Source organism: Ranitomeya imitator, chromosome 2, assembly GCF_032444005.1.
Source record: "Ranitomeya imitator isolate aRanImi1 chromosome 2, aRanImi1.pri, whole genome shotgun sequence".
NCBI classification, from domain to species: Eukaryota; Metazoa; Chordata; class Amphibia; order Anura; family Dendrobatidae; genus Ranitomeya; species Ranitomeya imitator.
The window spans coordinates 263,412,164-263,439,331 of record NC_091283.1 but is presented as its reverse complement, the minus strand read 5'-3'; the positions used below and the strand labels follow the sequence as shown (position 1 = coordinate 263,439,331).

Here is a 27,168-nt window from a genome sequence, read left to right as displayed (position 1 = left end):
ATATACCACGTCCAATGACTCACCGTGGTCCAGTCTATAGCTTACCTCTTCATAAAAACTGATTAGATTGGTTTGACAGGAGCGATTTCTCATAAACCCATGCTGATATGGAGTTAAACAGTTATTCTCATTGAGATAATCCAGAATAACATCCCTCAGATTGAGCTGCTGACTGGAGAGGTGACACTGCTGGGAATGCTGGGACATTATACAGTAACACTATGAAGGGATCGGGGGATGACGGTATCTGTTGTGAGTTCTGTTTTTGGGCTCCCTCTGGTGGTTACTGATGGTACTGGGTGACTTGTCTTTCCTGGGTTTCTGGGTTCCACCTGTTCCATCAGCATATGGGAGTTTCCTATTTAACCTGGCCTTGCTGGCATTTCCTCGCCGGTTATCAATGTATCCAGTGTGTCTTGTTACCTCTGCTCCCTGCTCCTAGAACCTTCTGGTCAAGCTAAGTTTGGATTTTCCTGTTTTGGTGTGTTGCTTTATTTGGTTTTTAGTCCAGCCTGCAGATATGTGATTCTTGCTGCTGGTTGCTCTAGTGGGCTGAAATTGCTCCTCATGTACCATGAGTTGGCACATGAGTTCAAGTAATTTCAGGATGGTTTTTTGAAGGGTTTTTCGCTGACCGCGCAGTTCACTTTTGTATCCTCTGCTATCTAGCTTTAGCGGGCCTCATTTTGCTGAAACTGTTTTCATACTGCGTATGTGCTTTCCTCTCATTTCACCGTCATTATATGTGGGGGGCTGCTATTTCTGTGGGGGATTTCTCTGGAGGCAAGAGAGGTCTGTGTTTCTACTAATAGGGGAAGTTAGATCTTCGGCTGGAGCGAGACGTCTAGGATCATCGTAGGCACGTTCCCCGGCTACTTTTATTTGTGTGTTAGGTTCAGGGTCGCGGTCAGCTCAGGTTCCATCGCCCTAGAGCTTGTTTGTATCTGTGCTTGTCCTTTAGTGATCCCCTGCCATTGGGATCATGACAGTATAACCGACCCACAAAGTGTTAATTGTATTGGCTGAAGTAGGAGGATAAGTAGTCTGAGGAAGTTTTTTTTTTTTTTTTTCCTTCTCTTTCCCTCAGAGTTTGCTGCCTAGCCTTATTGCAGCCTGGCTACTTCCTCCTCCTCTTAATCTTTGAATGGCTCTGATCCCAGCTGTTTATCATGGACGTCCAGAGTTTGGCTTCCAGCCTGAATAATCTTGCCACTAAGGTTCAAAATATACAGGATTTTGTTGTACATGCTCCTATGTCTGAACCTAGAATTCCTGTCCCAGAGTTTTTTTCTGGAGATAGATCTCGTTTTCTGAATTTTAGGAACAATTGCAAGTTGTTTCTTTCTCTGAAATCTCGCTCCTCTGGAGACCCTGCTCAGCAAGTCAAGATAATTATATCTTTCCTGCGGGGTGACCCTCAGGATTGGGCATTTGCATTGGCACCAGGGGACCCTGCGTTGCTTAATGCGGATGCGTTTTTTCTGGCATTGGGTTTGCTCTATGAGGAACCTAACCAAGAGATTCAGGCTGAAAAAGCTTTGTTGGCCCTCTCTCAGGGGCAAGATGAAGCAGAAATTTATTGTCAAAAATTTCGGAAGTGGTCGGTGCTTACTCAGTGGAATGAGTGCGCTCTGGCTGCAAAGTTCAGAGATGGCCTTTCTGAGGCCATTAAAGATGTTATGGTGGGGTTCCCTGCGCCTGCTGGTCTGAATGAGTCTATGACTATGGCTGTTCAGATTGATCGGCGTTTACGGGAGCGCAAACCTGTGCATCATTTGGCGGTGTCGTCTGAACCGTCACCTGAGATAATGCAATGTGATAGAATTCAGTCCAGAAGTGAACGGCAAAAGTATAGGCGGAAAAAAGGGTTGTGCTTTTATTGTGGTGATTCAGCTCATGTTATATCAGCATGCTCTAAACGCACAAAAAAGGTTGATAAGTCTGTTGCCATTAGTACTTTACAGTCTAAGTTCATTCTGTCTGTGACTCTGATTTGTTCATTATCATCCATTTCCGTCGATGCCTATGTGGATTCAGGCGCTGCCCTGAGTCTTATGGATTGGTCATTTGCCAATCGCTGTGGGTTTAGTCTGGAGCTTCTGGAAGTCCCTATTCCTTTGAAGGGAATTGACTCTACACCTTTGGCTATGAATAAACCTCAGTACTGGACACAAGTGACCATGCGTATGACTCCCGTTCATCAGGAGGTGATTCGCTTCCTGGTACTGTATAATTTGCATGATGTTCTAGTACTTGGTCTGCCATGGTTACAAACTCATAATCCAGTCCTTGACTGGAAAAAAATGTCAGTGTTAAGCTGGGGTTGTCAGGGGGTTCATGATGATGCACCTCCGATTTCTATCGCTTCATCTACTCCTTCTGAGATTCCTGTGTTTTTGTCTGACTATCGGGATGTTTTTGAGGAGCCTAAGCTCAGTTCGCTTCCTCCTCACAGGGATTGCGATTGTGCTATAAATTTAATTCCAGGCAGTAAATTTCCTAAAGGTCGTTTGTTCAATCTGTCAGTGCCAGAGCATACTGCTATGCGGGATTATGTTAAGGAGTCCTTGGAAAAGGGACATATTCGTCCATCTGTTCCTTGAGGCCTTGTATAGATTATCGTCTTTTGAATAAGATTACCGTAAAATATCAGTATCCTTTGCCATTGTTGACTGATTTGTTTGCTCGCATTAAGGGGGCTAAATGGTTCTCTAAGATTGATCTTCGGGGTGCGTATAATCTTATACGAATAAAGCAAGGTGATGAGTGGAAAACCGCATTTAATACGCCTGAGGGCTATTTTGAGTATTTGGTAATGCCTTTTGGACTTTCTAATGCTCCTTCAGTCTTCCAGTCCTTTATGCACGATATTTTCCGTGAATATCTGGATAAATTTATGATTGTGTATTTGGATGATATTTTGTTTTTTTCTGATGACTGGGAGTCTCATGTTCAGCAGGTCAGGAAGGTGTTTCAGGTCCTGCGGGCCAATTCCTTGTTTGTAAAAGGCTCAAAGTGTCTCTTTGGAGTCCAGAAGATTTCTTTCTTGGGGTATATTTTTTCCCCTTCTACTATTGAGATGGATCCCGTCAAGGTTCAGGCTATTTGTGACTGGACGCAGCCTACATCTCTTAAGAGTCTACAGAAGTTCTTGGGCTTTGCTAATTTCTATCGTAGTTTTATAACTAATTTTTCTAGTGTTGTTAAGCCTTTGACGGATTTGACTAAGAAGGGTGCTGATGTTGCTAATTGGTCTCCTGCGGCTGTGGAGGCCTTTCAGGAACTTAAGCGCCGGTTTTCTTCTGCTCCTGTGTTGCATCAGCCAGATGTTTCGCTCCCTTTTCAGGTTGAGGTTGATGCTTCCGAGATTGGAGCGGGGGCGGTTTTGTCACAGAGAAGCTCCGATGGCTCAGTGATGAAGCCATGCGCGTTTTTTTTCTAGAAAGTTTTCGCCGGCTGAGCGGAATTATGATGTTGGTAATCGGGAACTTTTGGCCATGAAGTGGGCATTTGAGGAGTGGCGTCATTGGCTAGAGGGTGCTAGACATCGTGTGGTGGTCTTGACTGATCACAAAAATTTGATTTACCTTGAGTCTGCCAGGCGTCTGAATCCTAGACAGGCTCGTTGGTCACTGTTTTTCTCTCGTTTCAATTTTGTGGTTTCATACCTGCCAGGTTCAAAGAATGTGAAGGCGGATGCTCTTTCTAGGAGTTTTGTGCCTGACTCCCTTGGAAATTCTGAGCCCTCTGGTATCCTTAGGGTTGGGGTGATTTTGTCTGCTGTCTCCCCAGACTTGCGACGTGCTTTGCAGGAGTTTCAGGCGGGTAAACCTGATCGTTGTCCGCCTGAGAGACTGTTTGTTCCGGATAATTGGACCAGTAGAGTCATCTCCGAGGTCCATTCTTCTGCGTTGGCAGGTCATCCTGGAATATTTGGTACAAGAGACTTGGTGGCCAGGTCTTTTTGGTGGCCTTCCTTGTCGAGGGATGTGCGTTCTTTTGTGCAGTCTTGTGAGGTTTGTGCTCGGGCTAAGCCTTGCTGTTCTCGGGCCAGTGGATTGTTGTCACCTTTGCCTATCCCGAAGAGGCCTTGGACGCACATTTCCATGGACTTTATTTCGGATCTCCCTGTCTCTCAAAAAATGTCCGTCATCTGGGTTGTGTGTGATCGCTTTTCTAAAATGGTTCATCTGGTACCCTTGCCTAAGTTGCCTTCCTCCTCTGAGTTGGTCCCTCTGTTTTTTCAGAATGTGGTTCGTTTGCATGGGATTCCTGAGAACATCGTTTCTGACAGGGGATCCCAGTTTGTGTCTAGATTTTGGCGGACGTTCTGTGCTAAGATGGGCATTGATTTGTCCTTTTCGTCTGCATTCCATCCTCAGACGAATGGCCAGACTGAACGAACTAATCAGACCTTGGAAACTTATTTAAGGTGTTTTGTTTCTGCTGATCAGGATGACTGGGTTACCTTTTTGCCGCTGGCCGAGTTTGCCCTTAATAATCGGGCTAGTTCTGCTACCTTGGTTTCTCCTTTCTTTTGTAATTCGGGGTTTCATCCTCGTTTTTCCTCTGGTCAGGTGGAACCTTCTGATTGTCCTGGAGTGGACATGGTGGTGGATAGGTTGCACCGGATTTGGAGTCATGTGGTGGACAATTTGAAGTTGTCCCAGGAGAAGGCTCAGCAGTTTGCTAATCGCCGTCGCCGCGTGGGTCCTCGACTTCTTGTTGGTGACTTGGTGTGGTTGTCTTCTCGTTTTGTTCCTATGAAGGTCTCTTCTCCTAAGTTCAAGCCTCGGTTCATCGGTCCCTATAGGATCTTGGAAATTCTTAACCCTGTGTCGTTTCGTTTGGATCTCCCGGCATCGTTTGCTATTCATAATGTGTTCCATCGGTCGTTGTTGCGGAAGTATGAGGTACCTGTTGTTCCTTCGCTTGAGCCTCCTGCTCCAGTGCTGGTGGAGGGAGAATTGGAGTATGTTGTGGAGAAGATCTTGGATTCTCGTGTTTCCAGACGGAAACTCCAGTATTTGGTCAAGTGGAAGGGTTATGGTCAGGAGGATAATTCTTGGGTGGTTGCCTCGGATGTTCATGCTGATGATTTGGTTCGCGCTTTTCATAGGGCTCATCCTGGTCGCCCTGGTGGTTCTCGTGAGGGTTCGGTGACCCCTCCTCAAGGGGGGGGTACTGTTGTGAGTTCTGTTTTTGGGCTCCCTCTGGTGGTTACTGATGGTACTGGGTGACTTGTCTTTCCTGGGTTTCTGGGTTCCACCTGTTCCATCAGCATATGGGAGTTTCCTATTTAACCTGGCCTTGCTGGCATTTCCTCGCCGGTTATCAATGTATCCAGTGTGTCTTGTTACCTCTGCTCCCTGCTCCTAGAACCTTCTGGTCAAGCTAAGTTTGGATTTTCCTGTTTTGGTGTTTTGCTTTATTTGGTTTTTAGTCCAGCCTGCAGATATGTGATTCTTGCTGCTGGTTGCTCTAGTGGGCTGAAATTGCTCCTCATGTACCATGAGTTGGCACATGAGTTCAAGTAATTTCAGGATGGTTTTTTGAAGGGTTTTTCGCTGACCGCGCAGTTCACTTTTGTATCCTCTGCTATCTAGCTTTAGCGGGCCTCATTTTGCTGAAACTGTTTTCATACTGCGTATGTGCTTTCCTCTCATTTCACCGTCATTATATGTGGGGGGCTGCTATTTCTGTGGGGGATTTTTCTGGAGGCAAGAGAGGTCTGTGTTTCTACTAATAGGGGAAGTTAGATCTTCGGCTGGAGCGAGACGTCTAGGATCATCGTAGGCACGTTCCCCGGCTACTTTTATTTGTGTGTTAGGTTCAGGGTCGCGGTCAGCTCAGGTTCCATCGCCCTAGAGCTTGTTTGTATCTGTGCTTGTCCTTTAGTGATCCCCTGCCATTGGGATCATGACAGGTATCATTGTATGTGTCAGGTTCCTATAAGGTGTCAGGATGTCACTGTCTATTTCTCCATGGACGAGTGGGAGTATTTAGAAGGACACAGAGATCTGTACAAGAACGTCATAATGGAGGTTCCCCAGCCCCTCACATCACCAGGTAATAGACAGGACTAAATACACACGGCCTATAATTATCTGTATGTAAAGAATGAATTCACTCCCTGTATGTGTTTCCTCCAGATCTATCCAGTAAGAGGACAACACCAGAGAGATGTCCCTGTCCTCTTCTTCCACAGGACTGTAAACAAGAAGATCCCAATGCTCCTCAGGATCATCAGGTAGATGGAGAGAAGGTGTCAGGAGATCTCCACTATGATGTGTAGACGCCGGTAAAGGTCTTGTGCTCAGTCTTGTTTTATCCACCAGTATTATATGTTTTATACTTGTGTAATGAGAACGGTGGAGGTGGCAGGATTAGAGCTGATCATAGATGTGACTTCTCCATCTGTCGGTGACTTTTACAATATTTGTTTCAGGGTGAAGATCTGACCCATATTAATACTACAGAGACATATGTGAGGGGGGATGAGCGGTGTAAAGAGGAGATTCCCACATATGGCTACCCAGGTGAGTAGTAACCACTAAATGCAGAGAAGTCACATATTATTTTCAGTCACCGGCTGTGGCTGCTTTATCGGTAGTGTAGTCCGGCCGTATTACCATGATCACCATTTTACCTCTAGACAACCACATTCTCCTCCACCCAAAACTGTTCTAATGACTTTGGGCATTGAAAGCCCTTTGCTATAGAACTTACAATCTGGTAGATCCACCTACCCCCTGGGTTTAGGAGACACTGTTACCTGCCCAGATCTGTAAACTATAAAGCCAAATGACAGCGTACGTAGAATGTGCTGACAAGATAGAAAATCACCTGAAGAAAAATATGATGGGCCTGTAAGAGAAAGCGGAGGGTAATGATGCTGTTGGCTTCCTAGATCCCTGAGATCTTATCGGATGAATCTCCCTTCTCTCCCTTCTGTGCTGCTGAATGTGATCATATGGTCCCTACAAGACCAGGTCCAGTCTTTCTGGCCAAACTTCACTTTTATGAGCGACAACATTAAATGTGCAGTGAGGCCAAGTGTGAATTTCTGCACAATAGCAGAGTTTCCCTTTATCCTGACTTTTCAATTTGTATTAAAACCGACTAACTTCAAGGAGGATTGTGATAATCTACATAAACCCATCACACCGGTGCAATGATATATCTCTGAGCTGTGCGTGGCTGATGTGTTATGATCCGGTGACCTTGGAGCCGCATGAATAACTTTCACTGGAGTAGGTGGTAACTGTACTGACCGCAAATCCTGATCTAACACCGCAACTAGAAGTAGCCGTGGGGTGTACCTAACAAACCCTAGACACCTCGTCACAGCTGGAGGACTAAATACCCCTATAGATGGAAATAGGAATACTATCTTGCCTCAGAGCAGAACCCCAAAGGATAGGCAGCCCCCCACGAATATTGACTGTGAGTAGGAGAGGAAAGACAAACACAGGCAGAAAACAGGATTTAGCAAAAGAGGCCACTCTAGCTAAAATAGGAAAGGATAGGACAGAATACTGTGCGATCAGTATTAAAACCCTTCCAAAAATATCCACAGCAGATTATACAAAAAATTCCTCCATCTAACTATTCATCTAAAATTCCAGACGTGGAATGTATATCTGCAACTCCAGAGAATCCTACACACAGAGCAGAAATACAATCAAAAATCCAGCACACTGCATGTGTGCCATAGAAAAAAAACAGACACTTGTCTTTGCTGAATTGGCAGCTAAGCAGGAGAAACCAGACAGAGGTCCAACATCTCCCAATAACCGTTGACAACTGGCAAGGACTAATGAATCCTGCAAACCTAAATACCCCAGTCAGAATTGCAATCAGCAGATACACCTGACCAAGACTGCAGCCCAGGGACAACTGCATTACCACCTACAACCACCGGAGGGAGCCCAAAAGCAGAATTCACAACACTGATGGCTGTAATATACATTTATTCCTGCCTGCAGGAGATGTGTTGGCTCCAGCCCTGGTTTCATGGATTCATTCCACCTCATAAATTACATTGTTTTTGTGTTGTGTATCACACTCAACATGGACCAGAGGAAGCGAAGGAAAGAGTTATCTCAGGAGATTAGAAGGAAAATTATAGACAAACAGTTTAAAGGTAAAAGTTATAAGACCATCTCCAAGAAACTTGTTGATCCTGTGACTACAGTTGCATATACAGTGGGGCAAAAAAGTATTTAGTCAGTCAGCAATAGTGCAAGTTCCACCACTTAAAAAGATGAGAGGCGTCTGTAATTTACATCATAGGTAGACCTCAACTATGGGAGACAAACTGAGAAAAAAAAATCCAGAAAATCACATTGTCTGTTTTTTTAACATTTTATTTGCATATTATTGTGGAAAATAAGTATTTGGTCAGAAACAAAATTTCATCTCAATACTTTGTAATATATCCTTTGTTGGCAATGACAGAGGTCAAACGTTTTCTGTAAGTCTTCACAAGGTTGCCACACACTGTTGTTGGTATGTTGGCCCATTCCTCCATGCAGATCTCCTCTAGAGCAGTGATGTTTTTGGCTTTTCGCTTGGCAACACGGACTTTCAACTCCCTCCAAAGGTTTTCTATAGGGTTGAGATCTGGAGACTGGCTAGGCCACTCCAGGACCTTGAAATGCTTCTTACGAAGCCACTCCTTCGTTGCCCTGGCGGTGTGCTTTGGATCATTGTCATGTTGAAAGACCCAGCCACGTTTCATCTTCAATGCCCTTGCTGATGGAAGGAGGTTTGCACTCAAAATCTCACGATACATGGCCCCATTCATTCTTTCATGTACCCGGATCAGTCGTCCTGGCCCCTTTGCAGAGAAACAGCCCCAAAGCATGATGTTTCCACCACCATGCTTTACAGTAGGTATGGTGTTTGATGGATGCAACTCAGTATTCTTTTTCCTCCAAACACGACAAGTTGTGTTTCTACCAAACAGTTCCAGTTTGGTTTCATCAGACCATAGGACATTCTCCCAAAACTCCTCTGGATCATCCAAATGCTCTCTAGCAAACTTCAGACGGGCCCGGACATGTACTGGCTTAAGCAGTGGGACACGTCTGGCACTGCAGGATCTGAGTCCATGGTGGCGTAGTGTGTTACTTATGGTAGGCCTTGTTACATTGGTCCCAGCTCTCTGCAGTTCATTCACTAGGTCCCCCCGCGTGGTTCTGGGATTTTTGCTCACCGTTCTTGTGATCATTCTGACCCCACGGGGTGGGATTTTGCGTGGAGCCCCAGATCGAGGGAGATTATCAGTGGTCTTGTATGTCTTCCATTTTCTAATTATTGCTCCCACTGTTGATTTCTTCACTCCAAGCTGGTTGGCTATTGCAGATTCAGTCTTCCCAGCCTGGTGCAGGGCTACAATTTTGTTTCTGGTGTCCTGTGACAGCTCTTTGGTCTTCACCATAGTGGAGTTTGGAGTCAGACTGTTTGAGGGTGTGCACAGGTGTCTTTTTATACTGATAACAAGTTTAAACAGGTGCCATTACTACAGGTAATGAGTGGAGGAAAGAGGAGACTCTTAAAGAAGAAGTTACAGGTCTGTGAGAGCCAGAAATCTTGATTGTTTGTTTCTGACCAAATACTTATTTTCCACCATAATATGCAAATAAAATGTTAAAAAAACAGACAATGTGATTTTCTGGATTTTTTTTCTCAGTTTGTCTCCCATAGTTGAGGTCTACCTATGATGCAAATTACAGACGCCTCTCATCTTTTTAAGTGGTGGAACTTGCACTATTGCTGACTGACTAAATACTTTTTGCCCCACTGTATTTAATCAGAAATGTAAGATCCATGGGATGGTAGACAACCTCCCTGGACGTGGCCGCAGGAGGAAAGTTGATGACAAATCAAAGAGATAGATAATAAGAATAGTAACAAAAGAGCCCAGGAAAATTTCTAAACAGATTAAAGGTGAAATTCAAGCTCAAGGAACATCAATGTCAGATCGCACCATCCGTTGTTGTATGTGGACTTCATGGGTGACGACCAAGGAGGACACCATTGTTGAAAAAAGTCATAAAAAGCCAGACTTGAATTTGCCAAACTACATGTTGACAAACCACAACGCTTCTGGGAGAATGTCCTATGGACAGATGAGGCAAAAATTGAACTTTTTAGCAAGGCACATCAGCTCTATGTTCACAGACGGAAAAATGAAGCATATCAAGTAAAGAACACTGTCCCTACTGTGAAACATGGAGGAGGCTCTGTTATGTTCTGGGGCTGCTTTGCTGCATCTGGCACAGGGTGTCTAGAATCTGTGCAGGGTACAATGAAATCTCAAGACTAAGAAGGGATTTTGGGGTGAAATGTGCTGCCCAGTGTCAGAAAGCTTGGTCTCAGTCGCAGGTCATGGGTCTTGCAACAGGATAATGACCCAAAACACACAGCTAAAAACACCCAAGAATGGCGAAGAGGGAAACAGACTATTCTGAAGTGGCCTTCTATGAGCCCTGACTTAAATCCTATTGAGCATCTTTGGAAAGAGCTGAAACATGCCGTCTTGAAAAGGCAACCTTCAGTCACGAGACAACTGGAGCAGTTTGCTCTTGAGGAGTGGATCAAAATACCTGTCGAGAGGTGCAGAAGTCTCATTGACAGTTACAGGAATCATTTGATTGCAGTAATTGCCTCAAAAGGTTGTGCAGCAAAATATTAACCCTTTCGTGCAAGAACCTGTTTTTGCCTTTGTGACCGGGCCAATTTTTTCAATTCTGACCAGTGTTTATTTATGAGGTCATAACTCTAAAACGCTTCAACGAATCCTGATGATTCTGAGAATGTTTTCTTTTGACATATTTTTCTTTATGATAGTGGTAAAATTTCTCTGATATAAATTGTGTGACACCATTCTAAAATTTTCACCCCTCAAGGTGCTCAAAACCTCATTCAGGAAGTTTATTAACCCTTCAGGTGCTTCACAGGAATGAATGGAATGTGGAAGGAAAAAATAGAAATATACTTTTCTTACACAAAAATTGTCATTTAGACCTAATTTTTTTACTTTCGCAAGTTTTACAGGAGAAAATGGATAATACCTTTTGTTTTCCAATTTCTCCTGAGCACACCGATACCCCGTATGTGGGGGTGAACCACTGTTTGGGCAAATGACAAAGCTCGGAAGGGAAGGAGCACCATATTGGAGAGCAGATTTTGCTGAAATAATTAGCGGTTGACATGTCACGTTTGGCTAGCCCTTGTCTAAACAGTGGAAACCCCCAACAAGTGACCCCATTTTGGAAACTAGACCCCCCCCAAGCAACTTATGTAGATGTGTGGTGGGCACTTTTAACCCTCAAGGGCTTCACAGAAGTTGATTACATAGAGCTGTGAAAATAAAAAATCATAATTTTTGCACAAAAAAATGATCTTTTCACCCTAATTTTTTTTCAAAGGGTAATAGCAGAAATTGGATCCCAAAAGTTGTGCAATTTGCCCTGATTATGCCGACATCCCATGTGCGGGGGTAAACCACTGTTTGGGCGCATGGCAGAGCTCGGAAGGGAAGGAGCGCCATATTGGGAAGCAGATTTTGCTGGAATTGTTTGTGAGTGACATGTCACATTGTCAGAGCCCCTGAGGTGCCAGAACAGCATAAGCCCCCAAAAGTGACTGCATTTTACAAAATACTTCCCTGAATGAATTCTTCTAGTGGTGCAGTGAGCATACTGACACCACAGCTGTTCCATAGAAAATTATACCATTGGGCAGTGAAGAAAAATTTATTACATTTTTACCACTAAAATGTTGTTTAACCCCAAATTTTACATTGGAAAATAGGTAGATAGGTAAATGGTCAGTACACCCATAGATGAATTCGCAGAGGGATGTCATTTTGAATTCCCAGAGGGGTGTCATTTCCAAAATGGGGTCACTTCAGGGGGGATTCTGCTGTTATGGCACTTTGCACAGAATCCCTCCTGAAGTGACCCCATTTTGGAAATGACACACCTCTGGGAATTCATCTATGGATATAGTGACCATTTTCCCTATACGGATGATTTCCAGAAACACTTAGTGGAAGTTTTAGAGCAAAAATGTCATTGTAGTGCCCAATATATTGTGCCCAGCTTGTGTCTCTGGTGACATCCCCCCACCTACCCCCGGAAATTGTTAAGTCAGCTCTACTCAAATGTGTCTGTCGCTAAATAAACCAAATGCTTGAATGTGGAAGATTTTAAATCAGTCATGGAGGCATAAGGCCGGCAATGATGGGCATTGTGGGCAATAATATTAGCGGATATCATACCTCATTCCTCTCTTGGAACATACACGACATCTTCTCTGGGGGTTCTTTCTTGTTTCAGTTGCTGGAATGAGTGCAATAAAATGTCCCTCAGTGAGTCTTCTGATATCTTCAGATTCTAAAGGATTGGCGGGGACAAAATTTCCAAAAACAAGATTTTCAATGAACTTTTCCTGATAATCAAGGAAAGTGTTTGCATTTCTGGCTTTTGTGTATGACACAAAATAATTATATGCGGCTACCTGAAACAAATTAAAGACTAACTTCTTATACCAGGTATATGATTTTCTTGATACCTGGTATGGCTGTAGAACGTGATCTGCAAGGTCCGCACCCCTCATGTATTTGTTGTAGTCAATGACAGACACAGGTTTTGGATTAGTGGATCCCTGTTGGTCTGCAGTAGCCTTTGTGGCATCTGTGTGGATCGAGCTCCGGATAAAAATATCTTTTTTATCCTTCTACTTAAGGGCAAGCAGCTCTCCATTGTGTAAAGCCCCTGACTGCCCCTTTCGGATCTTTGCATTGACCAATAATTGTGGAAACCCCTGACAGTTTTTGCGAACGGTCCCACAATCCCCCATGTTACGTTCAACCAGACTTTTAAATGCGGGTATAGTGGTGTAGTAGTTATCAGCATACAGGTTGTAGCCTTATTGTAATAATGGAGTTATCCGCTCCAAACGATTTTTCCAGATGTCCCCAGATAAGTAGGGCATCCTGGTGGGTTTACTTGACTATCTTTCCTTCATAAATGTGAAAAGCTAATGTGTATCCGGTTGAACTCTCGCACGTTTTAGAGAGCTTTATTCCAAACCTTGCCCTCTTAGAAGGAATAAATTGCTTGAGGTACAGTCTTCCTTTGAATTTTACAAGGGACTCATCAATGGAAATGTTTTCTGTTGGGGTGTAGAGCTTTAAGTACTTTTCTGTCAAGTCTTCGATGATTGGTCTGATTTTGAATTTTCTGTCCTGTCCTGGGTCATTTCTGGTTAGGCATTGACTATTGTCGTTAAAATGCCAAAATCACATGAGCATTTCATAACGGGTCCTAGGAAGAACTGCAGAAAACAATGGGGAGGCTTGAACAGGGCGAATGGACCAATAGGACCGAATGCTCGTTTTTTTAACAAGCCCCATAGCGAATGTAAGTCCTAAAAATGTTTTCATTTCTAGGACATTAGTTGGTGCCCATAAATTTGACCTAGCATGATAGGATCATGGATTCTGACTGATGAATTGGGATGTATATAAATTTGTTTGTAGGAAAATATGCTCTAGCAAGCTAATAGAAAACTCAGACGTGACCAAATTATTGGCGAGATAAATGAGAAAAGCCTAATTCTTTAGCCTATCCCTAACTTTAGAATAAATACTAACCCTAACTTTAGCCTAACAGTAACCCTAACTTTAGCCCCAACACTAACCCTAACTATAGCACTAATCCTAACCCGCCTTATCTGTTTTTTCTTCTTTTTAAAACGATCACTGACTGACACAGCTGTTGCCAGCAGCACTTCTAACACTGTTTCTCCTCTAATCTCTCACTGACAGGAGATCTGAGGAGAAATAGCATTTTTATGAGGCAGATCGCCCGAGAAAGTTTGTTGCTACCATACACTTTCCTAGTGATTTGGCTCATTGGCTGGTGTGATGCTGACGTCATCAGGACCTGAACCAATTAGGTCTCGATGAGGTCGGGGGTCACAGGATGCGTTGTACACCTCGTTATAAGGTATGTGGGGTCCTGATGATCACAAAACCACTGACCGTAGACAAACGTCGGCACTGCACAAAGCCCTGCTAACGCCTACGTTTATCTACCGTTGGCGGTCACAAAGCAGTTAAGGGTACGGTCATTTCTTTCCAGACCTATTTCATGAGTTTTTGTTTTTTTTTATTCTGTGGAAGCATGGATGAAAAGCAATGTTTGACTTTCATTTGTTCATTTTCATACATTTTTGATTTATTAGTTTTGTCAGATTCAAGTTATTTCTGTCACCATTGTGGGTTTTTCTGTCATTAAATGAGGGGTACCAACAATTTTGACCACATGTGTAGGAGGTGTGAATATTTTGACTCCACAGCCACTTTCTGGAAATTAACATGCAGTGGATGAAAATTAGACATTTGCCATTTTATTACCCAGCACATAGTGCCCAGATTGTGCTCCAGGAGACATACACCACAAATTAAGTGGATTCTTCTCACTATAATATTGCTTAATACAGAGATCCTAAATGTTGTTTGAGCACACTGCAAGACTCAGAAGTGAGAGCGGATTTTGCTGGATTGGTTTATAGGAACTCTGTTGCTTTTCATCAGCCTTTGAGCCACTAATAGTGTGGGAACCTCTGTTTTTCCATTGACAGATGATGGACCTGAGTGGGGACTTGTTTTTTGTGAGATGAGTATTGGTATTATTTTTGTCTACATAGCATTGATTGGTTTCTTTTTATTCGATACTTGGGAGGCAGAATGAACAAACAGTTGAACACCACACACTACTGGTTCATCCAACAAGGTTTTCTATTAGACTGTGAACTGTCATTGTCTTGGTAAATAATTAAAGTTTTTTTACATAGCTTGCCATTTTTATGGACAGTTTAAGTAGAAATGTTCAAAAATATAAAACTCGAGGACATTTTATTTAAAAAAAAATGTTTTGTATCTTAGCAGATGACTGTACCAGGAGATCAGAGGGACAGCTGACATCTTCAATTTTAAAATCTGATGATCTTGAGATCCTACAAGATACAACTGAAGTGATTGCTGTTACTCCAGATAGATCATCATCCATTCACAGCAAAGATCTATCATCTGATCCTATGAAACAGGTCCCATCTTCTGATTCATTACTGACTACTAAGGAAAATCAAAGTCACAAAAGAGGCATTAAAAAGCAAACTGCTCCTAAAGCAAAGAAGTCCTTTTCATGTTCAGAATGTGGGAAATGTTTTACAAAAAAATGGCATCTTGTTAATCACCAGATAACTCACACAGGGGAGAAGACTTTTTCATGTTCAGAATGTGGGAAAAGTTTTAACCAGAAACGGAATCTTGTTAGGCACCAGACGACTCACACAGGGGAGAAGCCTTTTTCATGTTCAGAATGTGGGAAATGTTTTAGCCTTAAAGGGAATCTTGTTACTCACCAGACGACTCACACAGGGGAGAAGCCTTTTTCATGTTCAGATTGTGGGAAATGTTTTAGCCTTAAAGGGAGTCTTGTTAGTCACCAGAGGACTCACACAGGGGAGAAGCCTTTTTCATGTTCAGAATGTGGGAAATGTTTTAACCTGAAATCAGATGTGGTTAAACACCTTAGAACTCATACAGGGGAGAAGCCTTTTTCATGTTCAGAATGTGGGAAATGTTTTAACTATAGAGTGAATCTTGTTAGTCACCAGAGAACTCACACAGGGGAGAAGCCTTTTTCCTGTTCAGAATGTGGGAAATGTTTTGCACATAAATCAATGCTTGTTATTCACCATAGAACTCACACAGGGGAGAAGCCTTTTTCATGTTCAGAATGTGGGAAATGTTTTAACTATAGAGGGAATCTTGTTAGTCACCATAGAACTCACACAGGGGAGAAGCCTTTTTCATGTTCAGAATGTAGAAAATGTTTTAACAGGAAATCAGATTTGGTTAATCATCATAGAACTCACATGGGCAAGAAGCCTTTTTCCTGATCAGAATGTGGGAAATGTTTTAACCATAAAGGGAATCTTGTTACACACCAAATAACTCACACAGGAGAGAAGCCTTTTTCATGTTCACAATGTGGGAAATATTTTACCTATAAAGAGCATCTTTGTTAGACACCATAGAACTCACACAGGGGAGAAGCCTTTTTCCTGTTCAGAATGTGGGAAATGTTTTAACCAGAAAGCGCTTCTTGTTAGACATCAGAGCCGTCACACAGAGAAGTCTTTTTCATTTTCTTAATGTGGGAAATATTTTACTTGTAAATCAACTGTTAATAAACATGAGAAATGTCACATAGGGGAGTAGACTTTTTTATGTTCATAATATTGGAATACTTGTAACCAAAATGAAATCTTCTTAAACGGGTTGTCTCTTGTCATTCCTCATGTTTGCTGACAAAAGGATAAAAATAAACTTTATTCATTCCAAATGTAAAACTATACCCATAATTCAGCCCCTGAAGATTAGTGAGTAGGTGAATAATAGAAAAAACATGTACCCTACAGTTCAGTATATAGGGTGAGGTGACGTATACACACTCACTCTCCAAGCCTCTCGTTTCTACGGGTTTCATCGTCCTCACCAAAGGTGACTCATCAGGAGACTATTTAATATTGACCTATATTCAAGCGAGACTAGACAAAAAAAAAACTAAAATCATGTATCATGTTATCCGAAACAGTCAGAAAACCAGCCACATATTGGCAGATCCCAGACCTCAAACTACCGTATATACGCCGACCAGAGTATAAGCCAAGACCCCTAATTTTGCTACAAAAAACTGGGAAAACTTAATGACTCGAGTATAAGCCTAGGGTGGAAAATGCAGCAGCTACCGGTAAATGTCAAAAGTAAAAATAGATACCAATAAAAGTAAAATTAATTGAGACATCAGTAGGGTAAGTGTTTTTGAATATCCATATTGAGTCAGCAGCCCCATATGATGCTCCATACAGTTTATGATGGGCCCCATAAGATGCTCCATATTAAAATATGCCCCATATAATGCTGCATTAAAGTTCATTATGGCCCCATAAGATGCTCCATATAAAAATGTGCCACATGTAATGCTGCTGCAATAAAAAAAATGACATACTCACCTCTCATCGCTGCCCACTGCTCTTCAGCGTCCCGTCTCTCCGCAGTGACTGTTCAGGCAGAGGGCAGCGCGCACACTAACACGTCATCACGCACTCTGACCTGAACAGTCACAGCCAGAAGTGGCGGAAGACGGAGAGGCGCCCGGCGGTGGAAAGGTGAATATGAAATGTCACCCTCCCCTGTTATACTCATCTGCTCCCAATGCGGTCCCTGCATGTCCGATGGTCTCCGGACGCCCGCAGCTCTTCCGGTGTTCAGCGGTCACTGGTACCGCTCATTACAGTAATGAATATGCGACTCCACGCCTATGGAAGTGGAGTTCATATTAATTACTTTAATGAGCAGGTGAGTATATGACAGCCGCCGCTCCACTCCCCCCGCCGACAATGACTCGAGTATAAGCCGAGAGGGGAACTTTCAGCCTAAAAAAATGGGTTGAAAATCTCGGCTTATACTCAATTATATACGGTAAATGTTATTTTCTGTCCACCTACTTTTGTTCCACCGTGTGTGTGTGTGTGTGTGTATATATGCATGTATGTATATATATATTTAGTTGGCCCGTGCGAAACTTTCGTACATTGGGTGTCGGGGGTGCAGACAATTTCAGGAAAATTAAGCTGGTCAAATGTAAATGTATTTAATGAGATGATGAACACAAAGAGGTATGGGTCTCACTGATTATATCTCTATAATATAACGCTGGGAGCGTCACTGTCCCACCACTTTATATACTGAGCAAGTGCCTGCACAGCTGCACCCACGTTATATTATAGCCACAGTGTCCGTCTTAAAGAAAAACTGGAAAGCACGGACCGCACTGGTACCGATGTCGGCATCATGATCTCACCTAATGATGAAGTCCACCGCCACAGTGTCCCCACGCTCCCTGATTCCGCTGAATGTCCTACTGCTCCTGGAATCTGCGCTTTCCGGCGCCGTTTTCTTGAAGAGACCCTACGGCAATCAGCGCCTGCGCAGTCCGCGCTTTTCGGTGCCATTTTGTTACAGTGTGTCTTCAAGAAAATGGCACCGGAAAGCGCAGGCGCCGAGTGCCGTGTCACAATCCCGCCCCCTCATGAAGTTGCGGCAATCGGCACCTGCGCAGTCCGTGCTTTCCGGGGCCATTTTCGTGAAGAGACACTGTGGCACTCAGTGCCCAGAGATGATAGGTGAGTATGTCTTTTTTTTTTATCGCAGCAGCATACGGTGCATATAACACTATGGAGCATGTTATGGGGGCCATCAACCTTTATAGAGCAGCCTACAGGGCATATGGATGCAAGCAGCACATTACAGAATAGGGGCGCAGGATGGGAGCACATGACAGAGCGGGGCGCAGGATGGGAGCACATGACAGAACGGGGGTGCAGGATGGGAGGAGCACCTGACAGAATGGGGGCGCAGGATGGGAGCAGCACATGACAGGATGGGGGTGCAGGATGGGAGCAGCACATGACAGAATGGGGCGCAGGACTGGAGCAGCACATGACAGAATGGGGGAGCAGGAAGGGAGCACCACATGACAGGATGGGGGCGCAGGATGGGAGCAGCACATGACAGGATGGGAGCAGCACATGACAGAACGGGGGTGCAGGATGCGAGCACATGACAGAATGGGAGCGCAGGATGAGAGTACATGACAGAATGGGGGCGCAGGATGGGAGCAGCACATGACAGAATGGGGCGCCTGATGGGAGCACATGACAGAACGGGGGTGCAGGATGAGAGCACATGACAGAATGGGAGCGCAGGATGAGAGCACATGACAGAATGGGGGCGCAGGATGGGAGCAGCACATGACAGAATAGGGGCGCAGGATGGGAGCAACACATGACAGGTTGGGAGCGCAGGATGGGAGTAACACATGACACAATGGGGGCACAGGATGGGAGCAGCACATGACAGAACGAGGGCGCAGGATGGGAGCACATGTCAGAACGGGGGCGTAGGATGGGAGGAGCACATGACAGAAGGGGGGCGCAGGATGGGAGCAGCACATGACAGAACGAGGGTGCAGGATGGGAGAAGCACATGACAGAACGGGGGTGCAGGATGGGAGCACATGACAGAATGGGGGCATAGGATGGGAGGAACACATGACAGAAGGGGGCGCAGGATGGGAGCAGCACATGACAGAACGGGGGTGTAGGATGGGAGGAGCACATGACAGAACGGAGGCGCAGGATGGGAGCAGCACAAGACAGAATGGGGGCGCAGGATGGGAGCAGCACATGACAGAACGGGGGCACAGGATGGGAGCAGCACATGACAGAACGGGGGTGCAGGATGGGAGCAGCACATGACAGAATAGGGGCGCAGGATGGGAGCACATGACAGAACGGGGGCGCAGGATGAGAGCACATGACAGAAAGGGGGAGTAGGATGGGAGGAGCACATGACAGAAGGGGGCGCAGGATAGCAGCAGCACATGACAGAATGGGGGCGTAGGATGGGAGGAGCACATGACAGAATGGGGGCGCAGGATGGGAGCAGCACATGACAGAATGGGGGCACAGGATGGGAGCAGCACATGACAGAACGGGGGCGTAGGATGGGAGGAGCCCATGACAGAAGGGGGGCGCAGGATGGGAGCAGCACATGACAGAACGGGGGTGCAGGATGGGTGCAGCACATGACAGAACGGGGGTGCAGGATGGGAGCACATGACAGAATAGGGGCATAGGATGGGAGGAGCACATGACAGAAGGGGGGCACAGGATGGGAGCAGCACATAACAGAACGGGGGCACAGGATGGGAGCAGCACATGACAGGATGAGAGCAGCACATGACAGAATGGGGGCGCAGGATGGGAGCAGCACATGACAGAACGGGGGTGCAGGATTGGAGCAGCACATGACAGGATGGGGTCGCAGGATCGGAGCAGCACATGACAGGATGGGAGCAGCACATGACAGAACGGGGGTGCAGGATAGGAGCAACACATGACAGGATGGGGCACAGCATGGGAGCAGCACCTGACAGAACGGTGGTGCAGGATGGGAGCGCAGGATGGGAGCAGCACATGACAGGATGGGGCGCAGGATGGGAGCAGCACATGACAGGATGGGAGCAGCACATGACAGAATGGGGGTGCAGGATGGGAGCAACACATGACAGGATGGGGGCGCAGGATAGGAGCAGCACATGACAGAATGGGGATGTAGGATGGGAGCAACACATGACAGGATGGGAGCGCGGGATGGGAGCAGCACATGACAGAATGGGGCACAGGATGGGAGCAGCATATGACAGGATGATGGCGCAGGATAGCAGCAGCACATGACAGAATGACAACATGCAGATGCACAAAACAGGACAAGAGCACAGCCTAGGGGTTGCACGTGACAGGAAATGGGCGCAGGATAATAGCAGCATATGACAGGATAGAGGTGCAAGATGGTAGCAGCACATAAAGTTAGGACACAGGATGGAAGCAGCACATACCAGGATGTAGAACCTTTTACCACTACAAATGCTCGCCACCCGGGCGTAGAACGGGTTCAATAGCTAATATATATATGTATGTATATATATATATATATATATATATATATATATATACAGTGGGGCAAAAAAGTATTTAGTCAGTCAGCAATAGTGCAAGTTCCACCACTTAAAAAGATGAGAGGCGTCTGTAATTTACATCATAGGTAGACCTCAACTATGGGAGACAAACTGAGAAAAAAAAATTCAGAAAATCACATTGTCTGTTTTTTTAACATTTTATTTGTATATTATGGTGGAAAATAAGTATTTGGTCAGAAACAAAATTTCATCTCAATACTTTGTAATATATCCTTTGTTGGCAATGACAGAGGTCAAACGTTTTCTGTAAGTCTTCACAAGGTTGCCACACACTGTTGTTGGTATGTTGGCCCATTCCTCCATGCAGATCTCCTCTAGAGCAGTGATGTTTTTATCTTTTCGCTTGGCAACACGGACTTTCAACTCCCTCCAAAGGTTTTCTATAGGGTTGAGATCTGGAGACTGGCTAGGCCACTCCAGGACCTTGAAATGCTTCTTACGAAGCCACTCCTTCGTTGCCCTGGCGGTGTGCTTTGTATCATTGTCATGTTGAAAGACCCAGCCACGTTTCATCTTCAATGCCCTTGCTGATGGAAGGAGGTTTGCACTCAAAATCTCACGATACATGGCCCCATTCATTCTTTCATGTACCCGGATCAGTCGTCCTGGCCCCTTTGCAGAGAAACAGCCCCAAAGCATGATGTTTCCACCACCATGCTTTACAGTCGGTATGGTGTTTGATGGATGCAACTCAGTATTCTTTTTCCTCCAAACACGACAAGTTGTGTTTCTACCAAACAGTTCCAGTTTGGTTTCATCAGACCATAGGACATTCTCCCAAAACTCCTCTGGATCATCCAAATGCTCTCTAGCAAACTTCAGACGGGCCCGGACATGTACTGGCTTAAGCAGTGGGACACGTCTGGCACTGCAGGATCTGAGTCCATGGTGGCGTAGTGTGTTACTTATGGTAGGCCTTGTTACATTGGTCCCAGCTCTCTGCAGTTCATTCACTAGGTCCCCCCGCGTGGTTCTGGGATTTTTGCTCACCGTTCTTGTGATCATTCTGACCCCACGGGGTGGGATTTTGCGTGGAGCCCCAGATCGAGGGAGATTATCAGTGGTCTTGTATGTCTTCCATTTTCTAATTATTGCTCCCACTGTTGATTTCTTCACTCCAAGCTGGTTGGCTATTGCAGATTCAGTCTTCCCAGCCTGGTGCAGGGCTACAATTTTGTTTCTGGTGTCCTTTGACAGCTCTTTGGTCTTCACCATAGTGGAGTTTGGAGTCAGACTGTTTGAGGGTGTGCACAGGTGTCTTTTTATACTGATAACAAGTTTAAACAGGTGCCATTACTACAGGTAATGAGTGGAGGAAAGAGGAGACTCTTAAAGAAGAAGTTACAGGTCTGTGAGAGCCAGAAATCTTGATTGTTTGTTTCTGACCAAATACTTATTTTCCACCATAATATGCAAATAAAATGTTAAAAAAACAGACAATGTGATTTTCTGGATTTTTTTTTCTCAGTTTGTCTCCCATAGTTGAGGTCTACCTATGATGTAAATTACAGACGCCTCTCATCTTTTTAAGTGGTGGAACTTGCACTATTGCTGACTGACTAAATACTTTTTTGCCCCACTGTATATATATATATATACACATTGTGTGTGACTCCAGCCTAAAGGAGATCTCCCAACATTAAGCATAATGGTATTTTACTTACTGATCAGAAGGGGTCTGAGTGTGAGGATCTTGCAAAATTACAGGGCAGGATTTTTCCCTTCCACAGCAGCACTGCCATCTATCTGCAGCATAAGGAAGTGCAACACAGCCCTATGTATGTGAACGGAGCAGCTCCCTGTACTGCAGTGCCACTTTCACAGTAAAAATGATGAAGGAGAATTGACCCAATAACTGAGCGTATTTACACCATTGTATAATAATTGAGAATATCCTTTTAAAAAAAAGTGATATCTGCAGATTATTTTACCTCTTTTTCCCTATGGTTGGATTAATTTTTTCAATTTTTGCAAAGATGTTTCCTCCAATCTCTCCCATCAGGAAACAATGTACAGTCTGAGATATGTCAATGATGCAGTTTTTTTACTTGGAACTGGAGGTGACTCCAGATCACCAATAAGCTGCAACCATAGAAGGAAGATAGACTTTTCAATGACTGTCCAATAATACAGAAAATCTGATGGTTAAGAACCTGTCCGGTCCCTTTTAGGCTGCATTCATTTATATCTTCAGTTTTAAAGCTGAAGTTTTAAACAGGTAAAGTTCAACTTTTATTTTAATTCCACATAAGTAGCAAATATTTCATATGTACCTGCCTGAAATTGGCTGGGCAAGGAGTTCGCTTCAGCTTTGTGGTATTATGTTTTGGGGTAGTGTGGTGCCACCTGCAGGTCATTTTTCCTTACTGCAGTTTTATGAAAATTAATGTTTAAAATGTACTTTGTGATCACATCATGGATGTGTGGTTTGTTTGGCTATTTTCTTGCTGAAGGGGGCAAGTTTACCTTTCAAATGGTGTATCATTTGAGTGTGTGGGTGCAGTATGAACGGAGATGCCAAGGAATCACCGGTAAAGAGTGTTTTGAATAATAAAGAAGGATGTGTGATGCTAATGGGGACTTAAAATTTATTGGTGAGTGGAAGAGAAGGTGGTAAGGGGCATAGGACCCCTTATAATGAACTGAAAGGTGGGAGAAGATGCTGTCAGGGACTTGTCATGAACTGGGAGGTGGCGGAGGATGCTCAGTACCTGATAACGTATTCTACCCCCTAATTCATTATGATGCTATCAAGGACTTGTAATGAGTGGGAGGGCACACATTCAGGACTTATGAGTGGGGGGGACACAGGACAGGACTAAGGCTGTGTGCACACGTTCAGGATTTATAATGAGTGGGGGGCACAGGACAGGACTAAGGCTGTGTGCACACGTTCAGGAATTATAATGAGTGGGGGCACAGGACAGGACTAAGGGTACCGTCACACTAAGCGACACTGCAGCGATACCGACAATGATGTCGATCGCTGCAGCGTCGCTGTGTGGTCGCTGGAGAGCTGTCAGCGGTGACGTCACTGCTGTGCTTTCCGGCTGGCCGGCGCTCACAGCCAGTGCAGAGAAGCACAGCGCCGGGGGACAGACACGGAATGTAAGTATGTAGTGTTTGTTTTTTTTACGTTTACGCTGGTAACCAGGGAAAACATCGGGTTACTAAGCACGGCCTTGTCACAGCAGGATCCAGATCGCTGCTGCATGTCAAACTCAATGATATCGCTAGCCAGGACGCTGCAACGTCACGGATCGCTAGCGATATCGTTCATTGTGACGGTACCTTTAGGCTGTGTGCACACGGTCAGGATTTATAATGAGTGGGGGGCACAGGATAGGACTAAGGCTGTGTGCACACTGTTATGACCTGGTGGTTAGGAGCACCCGGAATGACCTGATAGTTAAACCACATACAGGACGAACTCTGGGATGTGGGAACTCTGCTGACCGCAAGCCCTAATCCTATCACACACACTAGAAATAGCCGTGGAGCGCTCCTGACGCTCCCTAGGCGCCTCGTCACAGCCTAAGGGCTATCTAGCCCTAGAGAAGGAAAATAAAGCCTACCTTGCCTCAGAGAAATTCCCCAAAGGCAAAGGAAGCCCCCCACATATATTGACTGTGAGTAAAGATGAAAGTCACAAACGCAGAAATGAAAACAGGTTTTCAGCAAAGGGAGGCCAGACTAACTAAATAGACAGAGGATAGGAAAGGTAACTTTGCGATCAGCACAAAAACCAACAAAGACCACGCAGAGTGTGCAAAAAAGACCTCCGCACCGACTCACGGTGCGGAGGGGCCACCCTGCATCCCAGAGCTTCCAGCTAGCAAGACAAAATCATGAAAACCAGCTGGACAAGAAAACAGAGAACAAAATAAGACTATAAGGAACTTAGCTTCTGCAGGAGAAGGCAGGTCACCAGAGAGATCCAGGAGCGAACTGAACGAATGCAAAAACATTGACAGCTGGCCTAGAGTAACGATCTGAGAGGAGTTAAATAGAACAGCCAATTAAAGGATAAACCACGTCACCTGTGAAAGGAACCTCAGAAGCCGCAGCTTCACTCATAGCCACCAGAGGGAGCCCATAGACGGAACTCGCCGAAGTACCATTCACGACCACAGGAGGGAGCTTGACAACAGAATTCACAACAGTACCCCCCCCTTGAGGAGGGGTCACCGAACCCTCACCAGAGCCCCCAGGCCGACCAGGATGAACCAAATGAAAGCCACGAACAAGATCGGCAGCATGAACATCAGAGGCAAAAACCCAGGAATTATCTTCCTGACCATAACCCTTCCACTTGACCAGGTACTGGAGTTTCCGTCTCGAAACACGAGAATCCAAAATCTTCTCCACCACATACTCCAACTCCCCCTCAACCAACACCGGGGCAGGAGGATCAACGGAGGGAACCATAGGCGCAACGTATCTCTGCAACAACGACCTATGGAACACATTATGGATGGCAAAAGAAGTCGGAAGGTCCAAACAAAATGACACAGGATTAAGAACTTCCGAAATCTTATATGGCCCAATGAACCGAGGCTTAAACTTAGGAGAGGAAACCTTCATAGGAACGTGACGAGATGACAACCAAACCAAATCCCCAACCCAAAGTCGGGGACCAACACAACGCCGGCGATTAGCGAAACGTTGAGCCTTCTCCTGGGACAATGTCAAATTGTCCACCACATGAGTCCAAATCTGCTGCAACCTGTCCACCACCGCATCCACACCAGGACAGTCCGAAGGCTCAACCTGCCCTGAAGAGAAACGAGGATGGAAACCAGAATTACAGAAAAACGGAGAAACTAAAGTAGCCGAGCTGGCCCGATTATTAAGGGCGAACTCAGCCAAAGGCAAGAAGGACACCCAATCTTCCTGATCAGCAGAGACAAAGCATCTCAGATATGTCTCCAAAGTCTGATTAGTTCGTTCGGTTTGGCCATTAGTCTGAGGATGGAAAGCCGAAGAAAAAGACAAATCAATGCCCATCTTAGCGCAAAAGGACCGCCAAAACCTCGAAACAAACTGGGAACCCCTGTCCGAGACGATGTTCTCTGGAATGCCATGCAAACGAACCACATGCTGGAAAAACAATGGCACCAAATCAGAGGAGGAAGGCAATTTAGGCAAGGGTACCAAATGGACCATCTTAGAGAAGCGATCACAAACCACCCAAATGACCGACATCCTTTGAGAAACAGGGAGATCAGAAATAAAATCCATGGAAATATGCGTCCAGGGCCTCTTCGGGATCGGCAAGGGCAAAAGCAACCCACTGGCACGAGAACAGCAGGGCTTAGCCCAAGCACAAGTCCCACAGGACTGCACAAAAGAACGCACATCCCATGACAAAGAAGGCCACCAAAAGGATCTAGCCACCAAATCTCTGGTACCAAAGATTCCAGGATGACCAGCCAACACAGAACAATGAATCTCAGAGATAACTCTACTAGTCCATCTGTCAGGGACAAACAGTTTCTCCGTAGGACAACGGTCCGGTCCATCAGCCTGAAACTTTTGCAGCACACGCCGCAAATTAGGGGAAATGGCAGACAAAATTATCCCTTCTTTAAGAATACCCGTCGGCTCCGGAACACCCGGAGAGTCAGGCACAAAACTCCTTGACAGGGCGTCAGCCTTCACATTCTTAGATCCCGGAAGGTATGAAACCACAAAATCAAAACGGGAGAAAAAGAGCGACCATCGAGCCTGTCTAGGATTCAACCGTTTGGCAGACTCGAGATAAGTTAAATTCTTGTGATCAGTCAAGACCACCACGCGATGTTTAGCTCCTTCAAGCCAATGTCGCCACTCCTCGAATGCCCACGTCATGGCCAACAACTCCCGATTGCCCACATCATAATTGCGCTCAGCAGGCGAGAATTTTCTAGAAAAGAAGGCACAGGGTTTCATCACCGAGCCATCAGAACTTCTTTGCGACAACACAGCTCCTGCTCCAATTGCAGAAGCATCAACCTCAACCTGAAAAGGGAGTGAAACATCTGGCTGGCACAACACAGGGGCAGAAGCAAAACGTCGCTTCAACTCCTGAAAAGCCTCTACAGCCGCAGAGGACCAATTGACCACATCAGCACCTTTCTTAGTCAAATCAGTCAATGGTTTAGCAATACTGGAAAAATTAGCAATGAAGCGACGATAAAAATTAGCAAAGCCCAGAAACTTCTGCAAGCTCTTCACAGATGTCGGCTGAGTCCAATCATAAATGGCCTGAACTTTAACAGGGTCCATCTCGATAGTAGAAGGGGAAAAAATGAAACCCAAAAATGAAACCTTCTGAACTCCAAAGAGACACTTTGACCCCTTCACAAACAAGGAATTTGCACGAAGGACCTGGAACACCATTCTGACCTGCTTCACATGAGACTCCCAATCATCCGAAAAGACCAAAATGTCATCCAAATATACAATCATGAATCTATCCAGGTACTCTCGGAAGATG

General features: G+C 45.1%; 1 protein-coding gene across 3 annotated transcripts in view; it reads left to right on the top strand.

Moving 5' to 3' along the window:
• Positions 1 to 16,367, top strand: part of LOC138663019 (zinc finger protein OZF-like) — a 49,116-nt gene extending 32,749 nt beyond the window's left edge. The window contains exons 2-5 of one of the 3 annotated variants that reach the window (XM_069749068.1): positions 5,946 to 6,069; positions 6,153 to 6,250; positions 6,449 to 6,539; positions 14,966 to 16,367. In XM_069749068.1, coding sequence (XP_069605169.1) covers positions 5,946 to 6,069; positions 6,153 to 6,250; positions 6,449 to 6,539; positions 14,966 to 15,984 — 1,332 coding nt within the window. In that variant the 3' untranslated portion in view covers positions 15,985 to 16,367. Of the gene's footprint in view, positions 1 to 5,642; positions 6,070 to 6,152; positions 6,251 to 6,448; positions 6,540 to 14,965 lie in introns of those variants that run through there. The other 2 variants (XM_069749069.1, XM_069749071.1) reach the window with 2 other exon arrangements.
• The last annotated feature ends 10,801 nt before the right edge of the window (positions 16,368 to 27,168 follow it).